Source organism: Balearica regulorum, chromosome 19, assembly GCF_011004875.1.
Source record: "Balearica regulorum gibbericeps isolate bBalReg1 chromosome 19, bBalReg1.pri, whole genome shotgun sequence".
In the NCBI taxonomy this organism is placed as follows: Eukaryota; Metazoa; Chordata; class Aves; order Gruiformes; family Gruidae; genus Balearica; species Balearica regulorum.
In genome coordinates, this window is record NC_046202.1 from 11,929,168 (window position 1) to 11,952,860 (window position 23,693).

General features: G+C 46.4%; 1 protein-coding gene across 3 annotated transcripts in view; it reads right to left on the bottom strand.

Moving 5' to 3' along the window:
* TYW1B (tRNA-yW synthesizing protein 1 homolog B) overlaps positions 1–23,693 on the bottom strand; it is a 110,282-nt gene that overhangs the window by 40,493 nt on the left and 46,096 nt on the right. For all 3 annotated transcript variants that reach the window (XM_075771687.1, XM_075771685.1, XM_075771686.1), the window contains 2 exons: positions 17,890–18,067; positions 13,281–13,416 (listed from right to left, as the gene is read on the bottom strand). In XM_075771687.1, the coding sequence (XP_075627802.1) occupies positions 13,281–13,416; positions 17,890–18,067 (314 nt within the window). The remainder of the gene's footprint in view (positions 1–13,280; positions 13,417–17,889; positions 18,068–23,693) is intronic.

A 23,693-nucleotide genomic window follows, 5' to 3' on the forward strand; every position in this document is an offset into this window, starting at 1 on the left:
ACGTTTGTGCCCAGGTCCCACTGACTTTGAAAGAACTTAAACCAGAAGCTTGACAGCGGATGCTCTTGCGAAGGCTCCCAGATATAGGTGAGATCGGGACCTTTTCTGCACGGGCGCCTTCCAATTAAGCACGGCAGCAGCAGTCCCACGGGTCGGAGCAGCAGCTGCCACAGCAGCAGGGACCTGCCAGGCAGGCACCAAGTGACAAGCACTGTGTCCAGCTCCAGCTGCTGCTCTTCAACACAAAGTGAGGACAAGCACAGGAGCTCTGCCAGCAGCTGACCTGCTCGGCCACTTTGGCTCCATCCCATCTGCAACAGCCCCTTTGCCAAAGAGGGGCAAAATCCAGGACAATCCCTGACTTGCTTTCATCTGACCTCAAAAATCACTTCTCTTTAAGCTGAGTAGGCACCTCTGCCTTCATCCAGGCCAGCACCTTGCGTGCACAGTCCCAGGATGGGGTAGACACACTCATGCCTGGCCACGGGTGGGAACGCAGCGGCATTCAGAGCAGCCTTGTGAGGAAACCACCCTCTGGGTCTTCCCACAGCCTCCATTTCTTTCACATTCCCCAAAACGTCCTGGCAACAGCTCCACGCTGCCATGTCTCTCTAGCTCCATCACCCGATGTCTCAGGCTTGGCCAAAGACAAGGGTGGCCCATGGTACCTGGGGTGGTGGTGGTCTGGGAGAGGCCCCATTTCAACCATCTCACTTAATTGTGCACAGTTGTAACCCCGGCAGTGCAAGAAGTCAGGAGGACAATATGAAGAACAAACTACAAATGAGGAAACCCCAAAGCGGAGGACAAGGAGGAAAGTTTACCTCAAACAATAACGTGCAAAAAAGCAAAGCGAGGGACAAGAGCAGTTTAAAAACAGAGCCCAGCTTTAGCCAAACGCTTCTGGCTAAAGAAGGAACTGAACATTCACCAAAGTCACTTTGGATCCAATGCAGGAACCCAGTCTGCCCCACATCAGCTGCCAGGTGTTCAGTACTTTTAAGCCATCCCAGCAGTTATTTATACGTACAGCCAAAGACTTGCATGCTTCCTTATGGACCTCCGTAGTTGGAAATCTCAGCCAGGAAAACAACATCCCACTGAAATTTTGCAGGGCTCTGAAAGAATATTCCTCAAAATCAGTGCCTTTTGCTCAGCAGCGGGGGATACAGGATAGAAGAATAAACTGCATGTTAAATAATCCTGTAACAATGATGGTTTAAGTGAGCAATTGCAGGATAATCAAAAATGAAGAGGCACCATGTCTGTAAGGTAAGAAGAGGATCCATAATTTGACAAAATGTCAGCACTTTCATGGGAATAACTCAGACGGCAGCAGCCAGCGATGCAGCCGCGACGGACACGTGAGTAACGGCACGGCATGCAGTCTCGACCGAAGCCTGGGAACGGGCTATTGTATTTAAGAGAATAAACTGACTCTCATTATCTCGGGGAAACAACAAACCAGCAATGCAACTTCAAGAGTCAAATGATGAAAGCAGAGATTAATCCGCCATAAAAACATAATTACCTCGTTAAAAATCACTCTCACAGTCTGCGAAGCAAAGGATTTATAATATTTTTCTTCTGGGTTTTGTCCAAATCATCTAAAAATAGAACCAAAAGCCTGACCACCATTTGCTGAAAATCCTGCCCATTTCATTTAACAAAGAACAACATAAACAAGGAGTCTGAAATAAATTCCTTTCTTATTGATTAAGCAATCCTTGCAAGCCTGCTCCTCTTGTAAAGCCCTAACTCAGGAGTTAGGCTCTGAAGTAACAAACATTATGGATAGGTAAATAAGCTTTAAACATTTTAACTGCCCATCCCATTAAGTAGTGGAGCTCCAGGTTGAACTGGGGACCAAGAGCACTCCTGCATGGTGCCGACGCACAGCAAGACGTGTGTGGTGGGTTGACCCTGGCTGAGGGCCAGGTGCCCACCAGAGCTGCTCTATCACTCCCCTTGTTCACTAGACAGGGGAGAAAAGGTACAATGAAAAAAAAAACTTACGGGTCGAGATAAGGACAGGGCGAGATCATTCTCTAATTATCGTCACGAGCAAGAGACTGAACTGAGAGAGGGAATTCATCTAACTTATTACTAGGCAAAAGAGAGTAGAGGAATGCGAAATAAAATCAAATCTTAAAATACCTCCCCCCACCCCTCCCATCTTCCCAGGCTCAACTTCACTCCCAGCTTCAACCTCTGCCCCCCCCTCAGCGGCACAGGGGGACGGGGAGTGGGGGTTACGGTCAGTTCCTCACGCGGTGTTTCTGCCGCTTCTTCATCCTCAGGGGGAGGACTCCTCTCATCGTTCCCCTGCTCCAACATGGAGTCCCTCTCATGGGAGACAGTCCTTCACCAACTTCTCCCATGGGCTACAGTCCTTCACGAACTGCTCCAGCATGGTCTCTTCCACGGGGTGCAGACCTTCAGGAGCAGACTGCTCCAGCGTGGGTCCCCCACAGGGTCACAAGTCCTGTCAGCAAACCTGCTCTGCCGTGGGCTCCTCTCTCCACGGATCCACAGGTCCTGCCAGGAGCTTGCTCCAGCGCGGGCTTCCCACGGGGTCACAGCCTCCTTCAGGTGTCTCCACCTGCTCCGGCGTGGGGTCCTCCACAGGCTGCAGGTGGAATCTCTACACCCCCTCATCCTTCCTCCATGGGCTGCAGGGGGACAGCCTGCCTCACCATGGTCTTCACCACGGGCTGCAGGGGGATCTCTGCTCCGGCGCCTGGAGCACCTCCTGCCCCTCCTTCTGCACTGACCTGGGTGTCTGCAGAGTTTCTTACATCTTCTCACTCCTCTCTCCGGCTGCAAAAGCTCTAACTGTTTTTGTCTTTCTTAAATATGTTATCACAGAGGCGCCGATTGGCTTGGCCTTGGCCAGCGGCGGGTCTGTCTCAGAGCCGGCTGGCATTGGTTCCATCAGACACAGGGGAAGCTTCTAGCAGCTTCTCACAGAAGCCACCCCTGTAGTCCCCCTCCGCTAGCAAAACCTTGCCATGCAAACCCAACACAATGTGCCAGGAGGTGACACATGGAGAGGGGACATTCCCCATCCGAGCATGCATGGGGATGATGCTCCGTATGGGCAGGCTTGTAAAGGAGCCCCTTAACAGCACCAGGATGACGCTCTGCAATGCACCCAGGGTCTGGAGGTCAATCCAGCTGCAAAACTGCCGTTTGCCAGTGGCCGATGTTAACCATGCTCCAAAGCACTTCTCACCAGCACCTCCCTGAGTGCTCGTCAGATGTAGCCCCGGGAACCTTTCAGCAGCTCCTGCAGGCTTTGTATCTGGCCCTTTGTTTTGAGCAAGTAGCCTCAAGGGCCCGGACTTGTTCCATTCCCACCGGTTTATAGGACTGCTCCCTACAGATACTCTACAACCGTTCCTGGAGTGTATCACCACTTCAGAGCAGGCAGCAGTACTTGAACTCCTTAGCCCCTGCCCCATCATCTCCATCTGCTGAGAAATTTTACCCCCAGCTGCCCCAGCCTCACAGGCCGGGTAGGTCAGCGTCACAGAGCAGCGTCTGGAGAGACTGCAGCTCACGAGGCGGCCATCACCTCTGCTTGCAAAGGAACTGCACTACGTTTCTGCACAATAATCCGCCCCCCTTGCGGCCATGCAAAGATGTGTCCAGCAATCCACCACAGGCAGCCACCTCTCCTGTCTCGACAGGATGAAAACTGCTACGCTATCTTTTACACATCCACAACCACTGGGTGACCATCACAGACTGCACCCCTGATCTGGACTGCTTATACCTATGAGGAGGGACATCCCCATGTGCACCAGCTCTAAGGAGGTCAGTCACCAGCACTAGCAAAGTGAGTCCCATGGGTCTCATCATCTCTTCTCAGTCCCACTCCCGTGCTTGATGTGCTCTCAAGTGCACAGACTCTCTCGCAGCACTGCAGAGAAGGACCTGGGAATCCTGGTGGACAACAAGCTCTCCATGAGCCAGCAATGTGCCCTTGTGGCCAAGGTGGCCAATGGTACCTGGGGTGCATTAAGAAGAGCGTGGCCAGCAGGTCGAGGGAGGTTCTCCTCCCCCTCTACTCTGCCCTGGTGAGGCCACATCTGGAGTGTTGTGTCCAGTTCTGGGCTCCCCAGTTCAAGACAGAGGGAAACTACTGGAGAGAGCCCAGCGGTGGGCTGCGAGGATGATGAAAGGACTGGAGCATCTCTCTTATGAGGAAAGGTTGAGAGAGCTGGGGCTGTTTAGTCTGGAGAATAGAAGACTGAGAGGGGATCTGATCAATACTTATAAATAACTAATGGGTAGTGTCAAGAGGACAGGGCCAGACTCTTCTCAATGGTGCCCAGTGACAGGACAAGCGGTAATGGGCACAAACTGGACCACAGGAAGTTCCATCTGAATATGAGGAAAAACTTCTTTACGTTGAGGGTGACCGAGCACCGGAACAGGCTGCCCGGAGAGGTTATGGAGTCTCCTTCTCTGGAGAGATTCAAAACCTGCCTGGACACAATCCTGTGCAACCTGCTCTGGGTGATCCTGCTTTAGCAGGGGGTTGGACTAGATGATCTCCAGAGGTCCCTGCCAACCCCTACCATTCTGTGAAAAAAACCAAACATGAGCATGAAGTAACCGAGCATCTTTGAAAGCTACCAGGTAAGATTCTCCTGAAGCAACACACAAAATGTAAGAGCTCTCAGCATCCTGCCATCCCCTCCTTGCTCCAGGTGCAGTATTGCTCCATCAGACTTGCAAGTCAGCTCCCCACAGACAACTACAACAGAAGCAATGCATGAAAATGGAGTATTAGAGCACAATCGGAGGGATTTGCTCAATGCAACAGAGGCTGGGTAAAGAAGAAGAGAGAATGAATCTCTTAAAACAGACTGCAGAAGTAACCCAAAGCCATGGCAAAATCCAGGGCTAGTGTCAGGGTCTAAGTAGCAGGTCCCGCCCCTGCAGAGCGGCCAGCTTCAGACCTGCCGGACATACCTCCGGCATGAGGCACTGCATGTTGCTACTGAAGAGCTCCATCTCCTCACCTCGTTTCACTGAGGCACAGGTTTAACTGTTAAATTACGACCTTCCACAACTGTAATTCATTGGCCTCTCTGGCAGCCTGGACAAAAATGGCAACTTTCTATTTGGGCAACTGCTGGCATGGCAGGGCCTTTGGCAGGAATGCTGTCTAGCAAGTGCTGGATGAAGCTAGCTATGCTACACAGTCTTTACCTTCTGTAAAGGAGCGAGTCCAATCTGTAACAATAATACAATATTGCATGTTTCAAAAGGCATTCATGAGCCTGATATATGGATTTAAAAATTATGTTGCCTCTTAAAAAAAATCACGACAAAGGGTTTAACAAAGTCCTAAGTGTCTCTGGATGCACAGGGCAACTTCTGCTCCCACTGGAGGAGCCTGCCATCAGGGGTACATGCTTGACTTTACCTGGAAGTCTGACACCTCAAATTAAAGCTTTCTTTTAGAGACATAATCTCTACAAAAAGCCTTCACAGAAAGCTGGAGTCTTCAGAAGAGCCCTATGAGGAGACAAGGCTCCTCAAGATTGTCCAGCAAATTTCAACACACAAAGCCAGAAGGAGATCAAGGCAATGAAGCAGACACACATTTTTGCAGGTCTGTAAACAGTTGCATTAGTGTTATGGATCATCAGCTCTCCAGTTCCAGGGCTCATCACCACCTATACTCCCTATGCTCCTCCGTTTTTAGAACTAAGCAGTTAGAGGAGGTCGTTTACAGTGCATCTAACATCAGTTCCTCCACCAGATTTATGAGCAGCCACGTGCTCTTTTGGATAACAAGAAAGGGAGAACCTCAAATTAGCATAGTAACTTCACCCAACTACTGTACTTAGAAATGGCTGAACAAATTTGCGAGAAGCTGAGTTTACCCATAACAAAGGCCTTAATTGTGTAAAAAATGAAAAACATATCACCTTTGATTTGCCAGTTTGCCTTGACCTTTTGTCACTATTACAAATTACCGGCTTTCTGTATTCAAGAATGTACAAGACAATAAACTTCACAAATTTATATGAAAGGTGCTCCAGCAACTTAGCAGATTCAGAGGAGACTGAATCCGTGTGTTGCAGTTCCTGTGTTTCTTACATTGGCAAATCCAACAGTGGTTTCATCCAAAGAGAAGATGCAGGACTTGGCTCTCAAATGTACAACTTACAAGTCAACAAGGCTCCAGATGGGCAACTTCAGCAGCTATGGAAACAAGGGATGGGGCATGTGGTTTGGGAGGTCACAGACTACCCCACTGATCCCAGCCATCACTTACACCCCCCAACAAGTGTTCAAAGTTACAATTACCCAACTTACAACTCCGGCTCCCTTTGGATTTTTAAGGGGGGCAGAGCTATACAAAGGAACAAGGCACAAACATCTACGTGCAACAAAGAAAACCGACACCTCTTTGCATGAGCTGGTTTATTGCTAAAAGTCAATCTGAAAAAGGAAGTTTAGGGTCAGATTCCGCTCTCGCTGGCACTCGGGTAGCCCCAAGAAGCTGAAAATGGAGTAGAGGAAGAAGATCACTGGCAAGCAGAACACTGAAGACACAACCAGTCCCTGAGCTCTGTTACCACCTACCTGCTGCAGGATCCTGCCCTGAAGGAGATCTGGAGGAAGAGACCGAGCCCTCCTCAGCTGCTTCAGCCCCAAACCAACCAAATTAGTTCAAATCACCTTTGAGCTGAGTAAGCCAACCTCACCCTGAGGCAGGAGAGCCTTCCCAGAGCCCACCCCACCAGACGACATGCAGCACTAAGCAGCCCTGGGGCACCAAGTCCACATTTCACTCCAGCTACTGCTGCGAGCCTGGACCCAGCAGCCCAGCCTCAGCCAAACACATCTGGATGACACAGACCATTGCAGCCAACCCCTTTGAGAGGATTTCTCCCCCACCTCAAAAGCAGTAAGTCTTAATGATTTTATTTGCCTTGCACAAGTCCATGAGCACATTCCCTCTGCTTCAGAGGAGCACCAGCACACCTGCTACCACATTCCCATAAAATCCATTTTCTTGTTTGCAATGTTTTCGCCTCAATTATACACTCACCGTCCAAGATGAGAAAACAGATCACTCTGGCAGATGCTTTGTCAACTCATCTTTCCTGAAATGTCAGATAAATAGATTCAATGAACCCAATAAATGGTTCTTATCTGAATCATCATGCTAGAGCCACTGATAATCGGTCAGTGAGTAGAGAAATCCAACAGCTAATGCATTTAGCAGAAGGGAATATTACACAATGCTCTGTACAGTCCCCATCTATGGCATTTGGCCCAGTTACTTCAACTTTATAGGCTTAAATAAAAGCGTGTTTTAAAATAAAGTGCAGATACAAGTTTCCTTTGCCTAGTTGCCACAAACAGAATTTTAGGCTCGCTCTCTCCTTTTTAAGAGTTGAAATAAAAACAAAACACATGCTCTGTCTTCTCAGGGTGCTTTTCTGTGAAGGCTACTGCTCTATTTCACAACTAGAGAATGAAAACATGAGAAGACATCCCCAGGACCATGGAGCCTGTTGGGGGTAGTTGGGCATTCTGGCTCCCCAAGCCAAGCCCCAGGGAACAGAGACACCCTTTGCTAGTGATTGGGGTAATAAATAACAGAAGGGCTGGAAGGAGGAGGAGAGGCTGGTTTGAACCAAGTTCTCTACAAGCCAAGTCTGGCATCTCTCATGCAGCCTCTAGGAAGAGCTCAAGGCAAAAGAAAGATCATGTTTAATAAAGGGTAAGAATAGCAAATGCTTCTTAAATGTTAAACAGCAGAAAAGCTAGGCAAGCTGAAAAACGTGCGCTAGTTAAGGAGTAGAAGAGTGAACTTGGAAGAGGAGGAAGACCCTCTGTTTCTCCCATTTACACTTCATAGCCAGAGCCCATTTCTAAAAGACACGGAAAGGGGGAGAAGTGCCTCCTACCAATGCTGAGGATGGCAATGGGGCAGCCTCTTGGCAGCCATAACTGCTCCCCAGCAAGAACAAGCAGCAAACGAATAACCCAAAGCTCCAGGCAGGAATGCAGAGGAGGGGACTGATGTGGGATAACAGACAAAGCACTGGACAAGGACTAAGACAACATATATTTTACCCCCTAGCTGGCCAGAGACACTTTGTCTTCCCCCCCCCCCCCAGCCTCGCTATCCTGACTCCATAAGACACACAGTAACAACCAGCAGCTTGGAATAACGTATCATTTTGATTGTGAAGTGTGTTTGTGAACGTTTTGCCCCCTCTTCTTGCCTGCAAGCAAACCAAGAGGTAATGGAACAGACAGAAGAAATAAGATTTCACTCCCTCTGCAGCCAAGAATCTCACTGAAGCCTCATTTGGATTGCTGCTTGCTGTAAGCTAAACTGAGAGGAGATGATGTATTTCAGAGACAATAACTTAATATTAAACATCATACCTTTGTCACACTCATCATACTGCATCTCAAAAGGCTTACACCAGAAGTCTCATTAGCAAAACCATTAAAACAAGCACACAGCTGGTGGAGAGCATTTCCTGTGCAGAAGATCAAATTCTTCTAAATTTATAGTGGCAAAATTGATTACTGATTCTAACATCTGTTGCAAATTTTACATTTAAATTCTCCTTAAAAAGTCACTTAGCTCAGAAAGATCAAGATCAGGCTCTACAAACCAGCTCCCCTCCCCCAGTAACCACATAAATAATCTCCATGCAAATCAAATGTGCTCTTTTCATAAAAGCAATTGTTACTGTCATATATTATAATAAGCCCAAAATCGTGCTTAAAATGCAACTCGATGTATTTACACTACGTTTGTAATCACATAGAAGCCAAGGGTAACTTTGCAGAAAGGATCACATTGGGGGGAAAAAGAAAAAAAAAAAAGACTAAAGTAAACAGCACCAGATGCAAGCCTGGAAATGTTTAAATATGCAAGCTGGCGTCTTCATCATCCTGAAATCTAAAAGGAACTACCTGTAAGCAGTGTGCTAATGTAGAACTGGAAGACAGTAACAGGAGACTTTTTTTATGTTTTGTGCCTTTCTCTGGACAAACCATCTCTTGCACCTTCCAGCAAGGAGAACATAGCCACAGGCACCACATTCATGCACTGTTAAATATGTGATATCCTAGGACAAGCAGAGCTGAGAATTTTCCTTTTTAGCCCTTTTTTAATAGGGAAAACCCCCCAACAAAATAGACATTTGCTATACCTCGCCTACAGAGCCACAATCCTGTTTCTCTATGAAATCTTAATTCCATTGAAGTAGAAAAAAAAAATTGAGGGCAAGGTTTTAGCTGAGATCTAAAGCAAGAGTCATGTACAATGTCTAAAGACACAAGTCTAACTAAACTGCAGAAAGCACCAATAAACCATTTCTTTTGCTTGTTGTGACCCTCCTGGAAGGACGGGAAGGTTAAGGTTCTGCTTCATCATCAGTTCTTGCAGTGCCTTAACATCCATTAACCTAACGGGTTTTTTTCCCCCCGTTTGCTTTGTGCATGGCTCCAATCTGTTTAAGAGAACATTGGCACCTGTCCTCTGAAGTTAAAGCAGTTCAGCAATGCCTACTTGGTGTCTGGCAGCACAGCAAGTACCGTGAGGTACAATGCATCGAGCAGACTGGGCAGGATTTATCATGATTAAGTCAAGAAGCTACAGACAGAAGAGGTGACACCACGTCAAGGTTGGAAGGGTGCTCCTCAGAGCACATGAGCGACACCTTTTCCCCAACTCTCATCCAGCCCATGAACGTCCATGGAGCAGCTGACACTTGCTTCAAGAGATGTCTTCCTCTCTCAAGGTGGAAAGAGGTGCGTGCAGAGATGTTGCAATGTAATGCTGAACCACAAATGGAGCATGTTCTGCTGCTATGTCCACCACCATCTTTTCTCCAGTTATTTTCAAAGTGCTTGGGCAGAAATCCGTAAGCACTTTTGCCACACTGGGTCCCTGCATCCTCACTCCATTTATCAGTAGCTCAGTGGGGGATTCCCATTTGTCTCAGTCAACATCCCTATCGCTTGGGAAAACACTCGGTGATTTATAGATGACAACAATAAGAACAACAGTTGAAGATTTCTCAGCTTACAGAATCTGGTCTAGTAACGCTGAGAGAAACAGCACAAAGTCAAAACACAAATGGATCACAAGTCCAGCTGCTGGCGGATGAGAGCTCTCAGAATGTCGGCTCCTTATTTTCTTGCTCAGACAGCACATGTTTGGTTAATGGTATTTGTGAAGGGAAGAGAAAAAACCAAACATGCATCAACTCGATGCTAAAACTTCAAGGGATGGAAAATCTACCTCTTCCGTTCTGAGCTTCTGGACCCTCTTTATTAATTTGTACCTCTTTCTCACATGCATAAGACCGAAGAAGCACAACTGAAGAAATGCCTTTCAGCTACTGGAACAGATTTCTCATCCTTACAATGAGGATAAGGATTCACATCCTTCGTGCTTCCTCCAAGCGCTTGTCTATCAAGTCAAGTCACTTCTCAATCCTTCTGATGAACTCAAGGCTGTCAGAGGATGAGATTACAAGACTGCTTAAACATGACGTTTGGAAAGGGCACATTCTAAATCACACATGTTAATGTCTTTTTATTCCTCTCCATTTAATTTGGAAGGCAGAAGACACATGACAAGAAACAAACGAAGCCTACTGGGAGTCAAACTCCTCTCTCAAAAAACGTTTCTCAGCATAGAAAATTTAACACAAGGATCATCTCAATGAGAATCACTCCTGAAAGGATAAAACTTGCTCTGAGTAGTAGTGGACAAAGAGGGGGTTTCTTGTTGTTTGCTGCAGAAAGAAATATCGCAAAAGATTATTATCTTTTATTCCTGAACTTCCTTTGAAAATGCTGTAGCAACTAATCACCAACATGCTGTACGCTGCTGTCAAATCACACTGGGAACAATTCATTATCAAACTTACTCCTTTACTAAGGGCTCGAGAACTTTGTGCAGAACTTCAGTTAAAATCATCATCAGTATAACTATCTCACTAAGGCAACAGATTTGAAACCCACCTCTTTGCCCAGGCACTTCCACTTCTATTTTTAACAGGAATCGGCCTGCTTTTTGGTGGCAGGAAAGAGAATGGCCAAGAAGGACATCCTCACTCCTTTCTCACCTAGGACCGTGTCCTCTCCTCTTCCTTTCTCCCACTTGTCTGTCTGGATTATCAACAACTTGCAGCAGAACCTGTCTCTTAACTACTCATCCCTGCCACACCGAGCCCTGGGGACAGCCAGCAGCACACAAGTGAGCAGGGTAACTGCAGGAACAGCACAACACACAGCAAGGTACAAGTTGTGTTTTTAAAAATTCCCTTCACCCATTTTTGTTTTTTAAATGCGTGTAGATCAAACCTATCCGTGATTCTTATTAGCAGTGACTCATATCAGCTGCAATGCCAGCTTGTCTCAGTCTCAGGAGACTTGAATAAGCCTGGATGGTTTGTCAGGCAGTGGGAAAATACGGGACTTGTATTTTGTTTCCAGATATATTACCATCACATTCCCAACACAATGCATCAGCACTTCCCCACCTATTCTGACACAGAGGCTGCATTTCTTGAGACTCAGCAGATGCCTTAGCTTTCACCACCTTTCATTCATCACAGTCCTACAGAACGGTGCTTAACATCCCACGTGAACACCAAGCAATGTGCTCAGAGGGAAAACAGAAAGGTGCTTCTGCCCAGAAGCAGTCGAGATAGTTTTTGGGTACCAGAACCATGTATAACATTAAGAGAAAAAACCTAACAAACAGCAGCTTCCCCCAGACTTGCTGCCCCCCACATGTGATGATGCAATATGCAGCCGAGCAGGGGCTGACAGAACAGTGTATTACCAATTGGAGTAACTATTAATTGGCTCTTGTGTTATCAGTGTTTCAAGGACCCTTCAAAGTGCAGTTGCTTTGAGGAGAAAATGCACCTGCTAGTTGAGCTTTTTCCTCTCCTCTTCACCTTGACCAGAGTATTTTTAGCTGTATGGACAGACTTGCCAATACTTTCACCTTCAGTTCTCTGCAAGGAAATTTCTGACAACACATGGCAATGAATAAACCACATCTATCCAGGGTCGAGAGAGGCAGACGGAAAGAAGCGATGGGCAAATGCAAGTTCCCAAAAAGACTTTTTCAATATATTTGCCTTCAATATTTTAGCTCCCCTTCTTTCCACAGCCTCCTTGACTCACGCAGAGAACTTAGTGCCTGATTTCTGTAAGCTCGGAGTTTGGCCTGAGATTTTGCTTAACAAGCTCAGCCAGCACACTTGCATGCAAACAGCTTGATCAAGGTACTCGCATGCCTTTGCAGAAGAAAGTGTCACTCAGTTACACTGAGTCTCCCAGATCTACTAATGTAAGTACATTTGGCAGAAAATGGTCCAACATTGTCATCTCAGAAGGCAGAAAACTTCATTATTCAATTGAAACAGTCTCTCTTGTCTGTTCATCTCAGCAGGTAACATGTCAACTTCTGCCAAATCAGTAAACAGAAGTACTTGCTTCCATCAGAGCACAGTATCAATAAATAAGAGAGGGAAGACATGCTCATGAAGCACTATTCTCACTCATTCATGTGATGCTGGGACCACGAGTACTTCATTAATTACTACAAAAACGGTTACACAGCAGACTAAGTTCTGAGCTGACAGCAGCAGACATGATCCCACAGGCCTTGAGGTCGCTATTCGGCTGTCTCAGATGGACACAAACTATTACAAACCACTGAGAGTGTAAAGGGTCACCCTTGTTATTACACTTAGATCTGTTTTGGGTAAATCTTCCAGAAATAAGCAGATTTCTATGTAGCAGGAGGGCAACTAGAGCTAGTAAACTCCAGCACACACATTTTAATGTCCTTTATATATTGTAATTTCAAGAGAACCTTTGAGAATTAGTGCTAAGTGCCACACGGGGATTTATGCCTCTTCCTAGGCTCCCCTGAATTCCCAGTTTTCCTTCAGCGGTCTGCTTTCAGTTTAAACGCTTCATCAGGAAATCTTCTAATATTTTATAATCTCTCATAGCATCTTATATTCACAGTGAAGTTTACTGTCCCATTTGACAGACATTCTGCTCTCCCCACACAGAAAACTGATGAAACTTGCTGGACTTAATGTATAAAACATGTAAATATGCTCCCAACACATCCAGAATCCACTCTACAGTCCATCTTAAGCCTCTCTGTCTTCTACTTTGGTCCTGAGTAGGTAAGGTGCAGAAGAAAGGGGAAAAAAAATTAAAAAAAATTCTTAACTGGGTACCTTTTCAGACAAGGCCTTTAAACTGTCTAGAAACCTCTGCCAGAAATCCTTGAAGAGGGGTCGATCAATTCTCTTCAGGCTCTCTTTGGTGCTGGCATCCACGCTGACATACAGCTGCGTTACTGGCTCAAGGTTCCTTGGAAATAAAAAGAAGAGGGGAATTGTTGTTTTCAGACATTACTGCTAGCTGAATTTGTGTTTTCCTACCAAAGCACACATAAAATACAGTATCACTGAACAAGCTGCTCTGCTGGTCCAGTAGCGTCAGGAACTATACAGTATTTACAGGGAAAACTATCAAAGTCCAGTGGTTCATCTCTGCCAAGTGACCATCATCTTAATAGTAAGATGTTACAACCTACTTTCAACAAATAATACACCCCAAAGCTAAGAACATCATGTCCAGAGGCCTTGGCTGACATTTTAATTACCTTTTCCTCACTGACCAGCAGGTCGAGGGAGGTGATCCTGCCCCTCTACTCCACTCTGGTGAGACTCCACCTGGAGTACTGCGTCCAGCTCTGGCGGCCCCAGGACAGGAGAGACATGGAGCTGTTGGAGAGAGTCCGGAGGAGGCCACGAAGATGATCAGAGGGCTGGAGCACCTCTCCTATGAGGACAGGCTGAGAGAGTTGGGATTGTTCAGCCTGGAGAAAAGGCGGCTCCAGGGAGATCTAATTGCGGCCTTCCAGTACCTGAAGGGGGCCTACGGGAAAGATGGTGAGGGACTGTTCATCAGGGAGTGTAGTGACAGGACAAGGGGGAATGGGTTTAAGCTGACGGAGGGTCGATTTAGATTAGATGTTAGAAAGGAATTCTTTACTGTTAGGGTAGTGAGGTACTGGAACAGGTTGCCCAGAGAGGTTGTGGAGGCCCCATCCCTGGAAGTGTTCAAGGCCGGGTTGGATGAGGCTTTGGGCAACGTGGTCTAGTGGAGGGTGTCCCTGCCTGCAGCAGGGAGGTTGGAACTAGATGATCTTTAAGGTCCCTTCTGACCCTAATCATTCTATGATTCTATGAACTGGAACATATTCACCCCAGGGTAGCTGCAACACACAGAAAGGTTTCTCAAAGCAGGCTGCCAGGGTTCACACGAGGCACCGAAAGGCTCTGCTTCTCACCATAGCCCCTGTGGTTAAAAACCATAAAGCTCAGCCCCTTCCCCAAGTTCTATTTGCCCTGGCCCATGGAAAAATAATCCCAGTCAATAGAAATACAACCATAATTCAGCCAGTTTCTACTGCTGGACACGGTGAACTTACCTGACCTGCAGCTGGTATCATCAGTCAAGTAGTTTTTTTGAAGGGAAATCAAAGCTGGTTAGAAAATAAAACCAAGCTCAATCCCCCAACGTGTTCTCCTTCCACTTCCAAGGCCCTTGTTTCATTTAAATCCTGCTGTATAGCCTTTCTGGTCAAATAATGCTTGTGAGCACAGCATCCATGAGCCCAACACCAGTAACTTCTAAAAAGATTAAACCTCCTCTGCTGCGTGAAGAGCCTGGGTTGAGTCTCATCCCTTCCATAAACACCAAGGGTACAAAGGAGAAGCAGCACCGCTGCAGTCTGTTACCAAAGGGATAATGAAAGGCATTAAGAGGAACAACCTAAAACGAGCTCCCTTGCCACAGACAAAACCAATAAAGCCAGGGGGTGTAACGCATCCCACCCCTCGTGGCATCTTCCACCCCGGTGGCTCCAGGATGAAGTGACAGCATCCAAATTGCACCACGGAACTCTTCAGCTCTTAAGTTTCAAGGGTTTTTCATGAAGTCTGTTAATAAGCAGGCTACAGTCCCAGCTGATTTGGTTCTTTATAGAAAAAGAGAACAAATTAGACTCTATTGTTCAGCTGCCAAACAGTGTCACCTAAAAATACATCAAACCCCTGCCCTCCACAAAGGTGACGAAGTGACAAGAACTGTCCAGAACAATACCAAGCAGAGCTCTTCGTGTCCAGAAAACACCACTCACATGGACACTCAAACAGCCTATCTAAACATATTCTCTCTGGATGTTTTTAGACAGAAAAGTGAAATAGCTCAGAACAAATTTAACATTTTAGGTTAAAAAAAAACCAACCCTGTTTTGTAAACAAGGTTGTCTGGACTGGCAGCCCAAAGCCACAATCTCCCAAAATGACCAAATGTTCTAGGCCTGAGTGGATCGAAGTATTCAGTTTCAAAGAACACAGCCAAAATACTCTTTTCTTTCCTTAATGCTGCATTTGCCTAATTAAAAGAGGCCCTGCTGAAGATGGAGCGAGTGTTTTTTCAAAACATGAGCTGATAAAAATCATCTCTTCTCTGAGGACAGGAATCCTGAGGACAGGCAAGAGCCAGACTCAACACTGTTATACTGGAGAAAATGAAGGGATTAGAGGAGATCCTGGGGGGGAATTCTGCCCCACATTGCTCCAAAAACAGAGCGGTCCAGAGGGCTCTGCCGTGGCCAGGACCGGAGCCAGGATGAGCTCGTGCATCCTCTGCAAAGGGGAACAAGGAGGAAGGGCAGTCACGGGTCCTACCAGCACCAGGGAGAAGCAGAGCACAGACTGATGTTCCCAGAACACAGCTACATTTCATAATTAACAGGAAATTTAGTTGCACAGCACTAGGATGGATTTTCCAATGTTCTTCCTTAATTTTTGGTTGTACTTTCCAAACCAGCTTAGACAGCTGAGATCTCATCCAGGAGATCAAATTCACGGCATTTACCACATTCAGACTTGGGCAGAAATCATGACTGAGTAGCACAGCACAACTCAAGAGCAATGAATTGACTTCAGGCCACTAGCCATGAGGTGGTTTCACAAGCCAGACAGGACACAGCCTAGTCAACGATACAAAGAACAGAAACATCGATATAATAACGTGGTCTAGTGGAGGGTGTCCCTGCCCGCGGCAGAGGAGTTGGAACTAGATGATCTTTGAGGTCCCTTCCAACCCAAACCATTCTATGATAATAAGAAAATGCTCATTTTTGTGAGCAGTTATAAGCATCCGCTCATTATTATTATTGATGCTCATAAACGCAAACACATATGCAAGGGGTCTTGTTCAGTCACTAACCAGAAACAAGGGGAGGAAGAGGACAAGAGCCAGGGAACCGTTCAATATGGGCTTATGTGCTATAAAACATCCTTCACTTTACGAAAATATGTGTGTGCCTGGAGGCAAACGAACCTGCAGTCCAAATACAAGAGGAGGAAGAGGAGGAGAGGAAGGCACAGCCAGGGTGTCTGCAGAGCCAGCAGACCCTCTCCTAAACCCAGACACCCCATTTGGTGCAGGATGCCAGAGGTCACACTGCCTATTTGAGGACTAACTTTGAGACGATAGCTCCCCTCCACTGACAACATTAAAACGAGCTTGGTGCATCCTTCAGTTCCCATATTAAGCAAGTAATTTGCTTTGATGAGATCAGTTGCAATTTTTAAGACAGCAAGACTAGCATTTTATCACTGTTTTTTTTGTCATTTCTTTTTAAAAAACATTCAGTAGATCCTAAGAAATGCAGCTTCAAAATATAGTGTGTGCCCTCTTTTTAAAATGCTATTTTTAGGAAAGAGCAATTTCTGTCTATCAGGCACATAATACATGACTTAAAGTAACTTGATTACACAATTATTCAATCATTTGCAATGCCTTTGTAGTGTATAATTACTCACTCAAAAATTGCATGCCCTCCCCCCCTCACTGCCATATTCAGACCACGAGAAGGAAATGAAAAGGAAGCTCTACCAGAAAGCACTAACGGAGAGGCGTTGAGCTGAAATGACAAGCTGAGCGATGCACCAAAGCCACCCTGCATACAGCTCCGCTAACACATTCACGCAACTCCAGGGCTGGATTTTGTCAGCGTTATTAGCTGACGGTATTCTGACGAGTTCCCAACCACCTCGCTGCCGCGTTTCCTTGTCACATTGCTTCAGATTTCATTAAAAGCAGCCTGGATGCTCCAGAACATCAGAAACAGGGATTCTTTGCATTCATAAAGACTCTTTCATCAAAGTTCATTAAAACGTTGTGAGTGTTCAGCTCAAGTCCCTCAGAGGGAGGTTAAAAACTACTGATCCCACTTTTGCAGATGAGTATGTGCTTTTTGCCTTTTCTTATCCTGCACTCGGGTACTGCTTGAGATGCTGAGCTGTATAGATCTTTGATTTGAGCCGTTAGGGCTGGTCTTATGGAGTTAGACCAGAGACCAGACTGCAAGAGAAGCAGACAAACCAAAAAGGCAATTGGTGAGTTCAGTCTCCTGCTCTAGCTGTTGGAAACACTCACACCAGTTTTCTATGTCCCCAAGTACAAAATACAGCTCACTCGCTGTTCCCATTCCCTCGCACCTCCGGGAGGTACTATATTACATTCTCTTCACTTTCAGAGGTAATCACACTTTAAGAGACATAGAAAAGAAAATCAAACTGGGGGAGAGAAAGAGATGAGAAGGAGCACGGGGAGATTAAGGTTAAAATCAAACAGATGCCGAGTGGGCTTTTTCATCGTCAGTGCTCATGCAGAGTTGACTCTGCTGAGTGGTAAAACAGAATTAAAACACAGGTCAGCACTTAAGTGTTTTAGTAGGGAGATATTTTGTCCAACTCTTACCTAATCTCATCTGGGAACTGTGCATTTGTAACCAGGAAACTAGAGATGCTGCGCTGGTGCAGGAGCTTCACAAACCGGTTGATCTCTGGGTACATGATGGGCTCTCCCACCAGTGACAGCGCGCAGTGCTTTGCTGTCATTGCTTCCTCAAAGCGATCTGCTTTTACTCCTGACACGCCTGCAAAAAGAGGGAAACCAGGCTTAAATCAACTAAAGTCCCTCCCAAACCGTGCACCTGTATCTAAAATACACCCTGGCACAAGGGAGACTGAGCAAAACCAGCTGGAGCCCTTCCGAACCAGAGGGGACACGAGGACACAGCCAGTGCCCTGAGCCGGCTCTGCAGGAGTCCACAGAGCAGCACACGCCCAGACACGCGGAGCCCCGGCTTTGTGTGCCCTGTTAAGCCATTTTCTAGTCACTTTTGAGTCAAGCTTTCCATTGCTAAGACCTCAATGATGCTGCCCAAATGCCAAGAGAGAAAAACAAGAGCCAGTTTAATGCCGCTTCAAGTAGGCGTCTTAAAAAAAAAAAAACAAACACCAAAAAAAACCCAACCAGGTTCTGTCTGTCTCCACTGGCAACACCCCAGGAAGACCAGGTCCCCGGAGGAGCTGGGCACACTTCGCCCAGCACAGCACCAACAGCCAGGTTGAATCCGTGCTGGCAACCACATGAAATGCAACTCCACAGAGGATGCGTTCGAAAAAAAAACCTTACACATGACACCATCCTGAACAGCGAGAGACATTTCAGAACAAAGAAGAAAACGCAAGGAGCTCAACTGTAGCATCCACGTGAAAATGCTATCTGCAGGTTTAACCAATCTGAGTCGCATTTATTATACCCATGGGAGGGCCGAGGAGAGGCAAATACTCCTCCAGCCCATCCATAGCCAACCAAGTGCTCAGGACCCCATATGAAATCATCCGACTACAAACAAGCTTTTGTTCCAAATATGTCACTTCACATTTCCTTGACGTGCCTTGATGTACTCGAATAATATCTGAGGTTTCAGATGGGGGGTTGGTCTGTTTAAAAAAACCAAAACAAAACGAAGACTTGAGTTTGAAACCAGGTCCTCAGCTCACCTCTCGTTGCCTAGACGCTGGAGCTCAAGCAGTACAGAAAATTACATGCTATGCTGCAAAGCCAAGATAAAAAGAGGTGTTCGTGGATATTGCTTCAGCCTCATGTAGAAAAGCTGGTTTGTGATGAGAGTGAAGCTTAGTGCATTTTAAAGCAGCCAGGCTCAGTCCTGAACAAGTGACAGGACTAATGGTTCTTCTGCAGAAAGTTGACAGTACTAAATGAGAACTTTATTTGAAAAGAAAGAATCGTCTCAACCACACACTGAGATTAAAGGACTAGCTTTCATATTCCTAAAGCTACTGTAAGTCATTTTTGGAATTAATTAATTTCTCTCTCTCAGCTTCTTGCAATTGGACTATGATAATTACCACGCCAGATTTATAAGCAGACAGAAAATTCCAACATCACATAAAGTTTGCAAGTAACTTTCTCAAAACAGTTTACAGCAAATCTGGCATGTAGTAAATACACTCCAGAGGAGGGTAGAGGTTTTATCTGCAATCATTTGATCACATAAATCACAAGCTAGACAGGGATAAAGTAAACAGCATTAGTGGCTATTCCAGGGAGCACATGAACACTCCTGCAGTTCTGGCTGCCGTAGCACGGCAGCACTCAGCCTCTGCTCCTGTAGATGAGCCTCCTTCCGTCTTCAGTCAATGAACTTCAGCAAAGTCAGAGCCTGGGCAGATTTCATATGGCATGCAGCAGGTTCAACACAGGACCCTAGGAACTTGAGAAGCCTCTGCAAGAGGCAGTGGCACACAGCTTTCAGCTCCCGCTGAGCTCAGATCTCAGCAGAGCATGCAGCCAAGCCTCCTTTGATCAGCATGTCTCCTTTGAAAAGCTGACCCCAGCTGCTCTCTGACTGGTGCACTTTTAATTTGGGAAAGAAAAGCATCATCTGGCGCATCACCCTGGAGAGGCTGGTTGTTGACTTCGGGTACCCCTCTGCAAGTACCAAGTCACCATCACAAGCGCCTCAGTGACCAGGGAGACAAGGAACCTGGTTTATCCACTCAGAGACACATACAGTTAGTCTTAGGATTTCCTCGTTCAGGTCACGCATTTTTGTTTGGTTTTTCGTTTTTCCCCAAGTTAAACCAGGACTGTATTATCAGAGACTTCCACTCTCCTATTTTTGAATTATGTTTCAGTTCTGTGTGTGCCCTTCACAAGGGCACAGAGATTTACTAGTCACTGTCTAGAAAATGTAACCATCAAATAAACTATTTCATCCGTTCCCACTTTAGCTCCCTATCAGCAAGATGTCTCTCCATCAGTTACTCTGAAAGAGAATTATGTGACATTAACTAACGTCTATGGTCTTCAAAAATGGTACAAACTATGGCAAGGATAAAAGAGAAAATGACATCCTCATCTCTAGAAGCATGCATAGGGACTCTTACAAGATAGAGGGCTATCCCCTCCTATAGGATAGAGGGTCCCCAAGAATTCTTCTGTTCCTTCAAAGATGATCTCATTTTTACTACAACGTGTGGAATTAATAGCTCACCAATTCCTTTGGCACAGGAGATATCTGTATGTATGTACATACCTGAATGCAGAGCTGGGTACTGGTACTACAAATAGCAATTTATTCAAATAGCTTTGGGTATCATCTGAGCAGCATTACCAGGTACTCAAGAGCCTTGAGGACTGTCTAGCCAAGACCTTTCCCCATACTTATCTTCTCCAGTAGCCCAAATAGTCTGCTGTGCTCTGCATTGGGGGGGGGTCAGTTTTCAAACACCCTGCTGGAAACTCCTCTGGAGTCCTTGTGGCTACCCAGCCGCAACCTCTCCCCCATCTTCAACAAAGCGATCTAGTCCATCTCAGGGCTCAAGCCTTGGGGTGGTTTGTGGGGGTTTGGTGGGTTTCTTTTCTTTTAAAATCAAGCCTAATAAAATCCAACCTACTCTTTGCGGAGTGCTGCTAAGTTTGCTGGAAGTAGCCAGTCATGTTTTCTGCCCGAGGCGCTTTCAACCCAGACAGAGTACAGCTCTGGCACAGCACGCAGGGCACTTTTGTCCTGCAAGACACGGTGTATCTTTTAACTCTTCCCGGCTTCAACCTACCACACAGTGTTTCAACTCAATTTTGCTTCACTGATTGTATTCTAACAATATTTTCACATGCACCTCAGGGAAGCGACAATGTAAAATTCACAAAATATCGCAGCGAGCTACTGGGCTTTTCTTACTGATTTTTCGTCTCCTTAATAAACCTTTTGCTTTTAGGCTCCCAAGACAGGAAGCATGTTGCCATCTATCACTCTGAAAAAGTAACACATCTTTTCTTTTTCCACTTTGCAGCACAGTTCTAGTCCAAAGGCTTTTTTTTTTGGTCTTTCTCCTTTCCCAGTTCCAGGTCAAGGCTAACTGTGCTGAGGACGCATGTGCACCTTTCAGGGAATATTTACAAATTTGTTTAATGGAAAATAAGCTCCAAAAAGAGATAATAGGGTTGCCCTTACAGGCCTCTCAACACTTCGAGAATATTTCCTGATGCTGCCAAGTCCATCTATAACCCTTCCCTCCTCCCAACCCTTTTTGGGAACACACGAGGGGGTAGTAAGGGGAAGAGAGGGTTATTCCTCAGTGAGATTCCCTCACTGAGCTCTCTGAAGAAGGTAGGGCTTGCGAGCATCTGCAAAATAACTTTTGCTTTTCATCTTCCTTTACTGCAAATAATGCACATTTCTGCCATACAGGGGCAATATTTTCACTACACTGCACCAATCCTGCACAGGTCAAGGGCAACTCCTGCCTTCACGAGTACACCCCCAACACTCCATCAGCAGTGGCATGCAAATCTAGCCATCACTGTCAACAATACGTGGCTTCTTCCTAAGCAAGTATCAATGACTATTTTGAGTGAAGTCCTGCCTCATAAAAAGGGGGAGAGGGGTATCATTTAAGACTTCCAATTTTAACAATCGTAACAAAAGGCACAGAACTACTGGTTAGGAGGGTCTCTGGCAGGTCTCTAGTCCAGCCTCCTGCTCGGAGAGGATAATTGCCGCACTGGACCAGAGTGATAATGGCTTTACTTAAAAGACTTGAAAGCCTCCAAGGCTGGAAGGTCCCCTGCCTCTCTGGGCACCCCCCCTTGGCTGAACAAGCTTATTTTGATGTCTAACTGGAACCTCCCAAAGAGAAACCCAAGTCTGTTGTCCCTTGATCTACTGTGTCAGGTGGGTCTCCCCACAGGGCCCGACATGGGGTTACACTACTCTCATACAGAACCTTCCACTTCTTGCTGAACTCCACGTGCATCTATTGGCCCAATAACCACATTTCTCAAGGTCCCACTGAAGTACAGTGATGCCACTGGGTGTGCCTGCCCCCCTCCCTAAATTAGTATTACCTGAGGCTGTATTCAGTACCATCATCCCAATCATCTGTTGAACGTAGGTTCCTGCATCAACCCCTGAAGTACCCTGCTTGTTACCAGCCAACCTGACCCCGAGCTATCACAATCCTTTCAGCATGCCCAGCCACATTTCAACTCAAAGAGCCTGGCTATCCAGAACAGACTGAATAAAAGAGCAGAGTTTGAAAGTGCTCACTGCCTTAAGCGTTAAACATGAATACTCTTGTTTAGAGCTGTAACAGTCTTCTATGGTTGTTACAGACTTCCAGACAAAATTTGATATCCTATGTGCTCTTCACTCATGCAAACCACCTGCACCCAGACTCCTGCTGTCCTGGCACTGCACCCACCAGCTGAGGTAACAGCAGCCATGAGCCCCTGCAGCAGCTCTGGCCCAGCCGGCCAGGCAGCACCGCTGCAAGCACCCCCTCAGCTCAGCACTCTCCCCACGCTGCCCACATGGCTGTGGCACAGAGGAAACGCCACTGAGGCCAGGGAACGAGACCTGCGCTTCCTTACAGACTGCCCTGCCTCGAGCACCGTCAGCTCTGCTTTGCTCAGGCTGAAGGAAGACGCACTACTGACACCAACCACTTCTCTCATGCCACTACCTCTTCCCCACGGAAAGCTTCCCCTACCACATTAACATCACTGTTCCCTCTTCCACGACCACACACCTTCACTGCCTTCCCCTGGATGAGCTCCAGGAGACCCAGTGCACCGGACCGCACGTGCACCACGGGCAGAGTGCAGCCAGGTCTGGTTATTCTAGGTCTGGTTGCTCCCCATCCAGGTCACCGCGGGAGCTCCTAGGGAACTGGCTTCCCAGGAGCTGCTGCTCTGAGTGTACAAGATGATTCAAACCAGCCACTTTGAGCTCATGAGACCCTAACTTGAGTTATTTTTCCGCCTATTATATAACTCCAGCGAATGAGACAAAGCAACTCTGCTCTGCTGACAGAAGGTTTTTTTTGCCTGTCACATTTTTAATCCATTGGGTTCTCTCTGTGCACAGCCAACATAAACAAACGGGTTCCCAAAATGACAGCCAAGACTAAGGCTCATCTCACAGATTTTATGGATGCTTTATTCCACTCCTGCTGCTCGCACAGCCTCCACTGTCAGTTAGGAAGAGCAGAGTCCTAGACCTGTCCTGCCAAGCTGGCCAGCCCTCCCAGCACACAAAGCTGACCTTGGCAGAGTAATACGTTTATCACATTTGGGAAAAAAGAACCATTCATATATAGAGATAGATAGATATATAATGAACAAATAAAAAACTCGCAAGGAGTTCCTATGGGAAGCAAAATACAGTACTTTTCAGAGGTGCTTTGTAA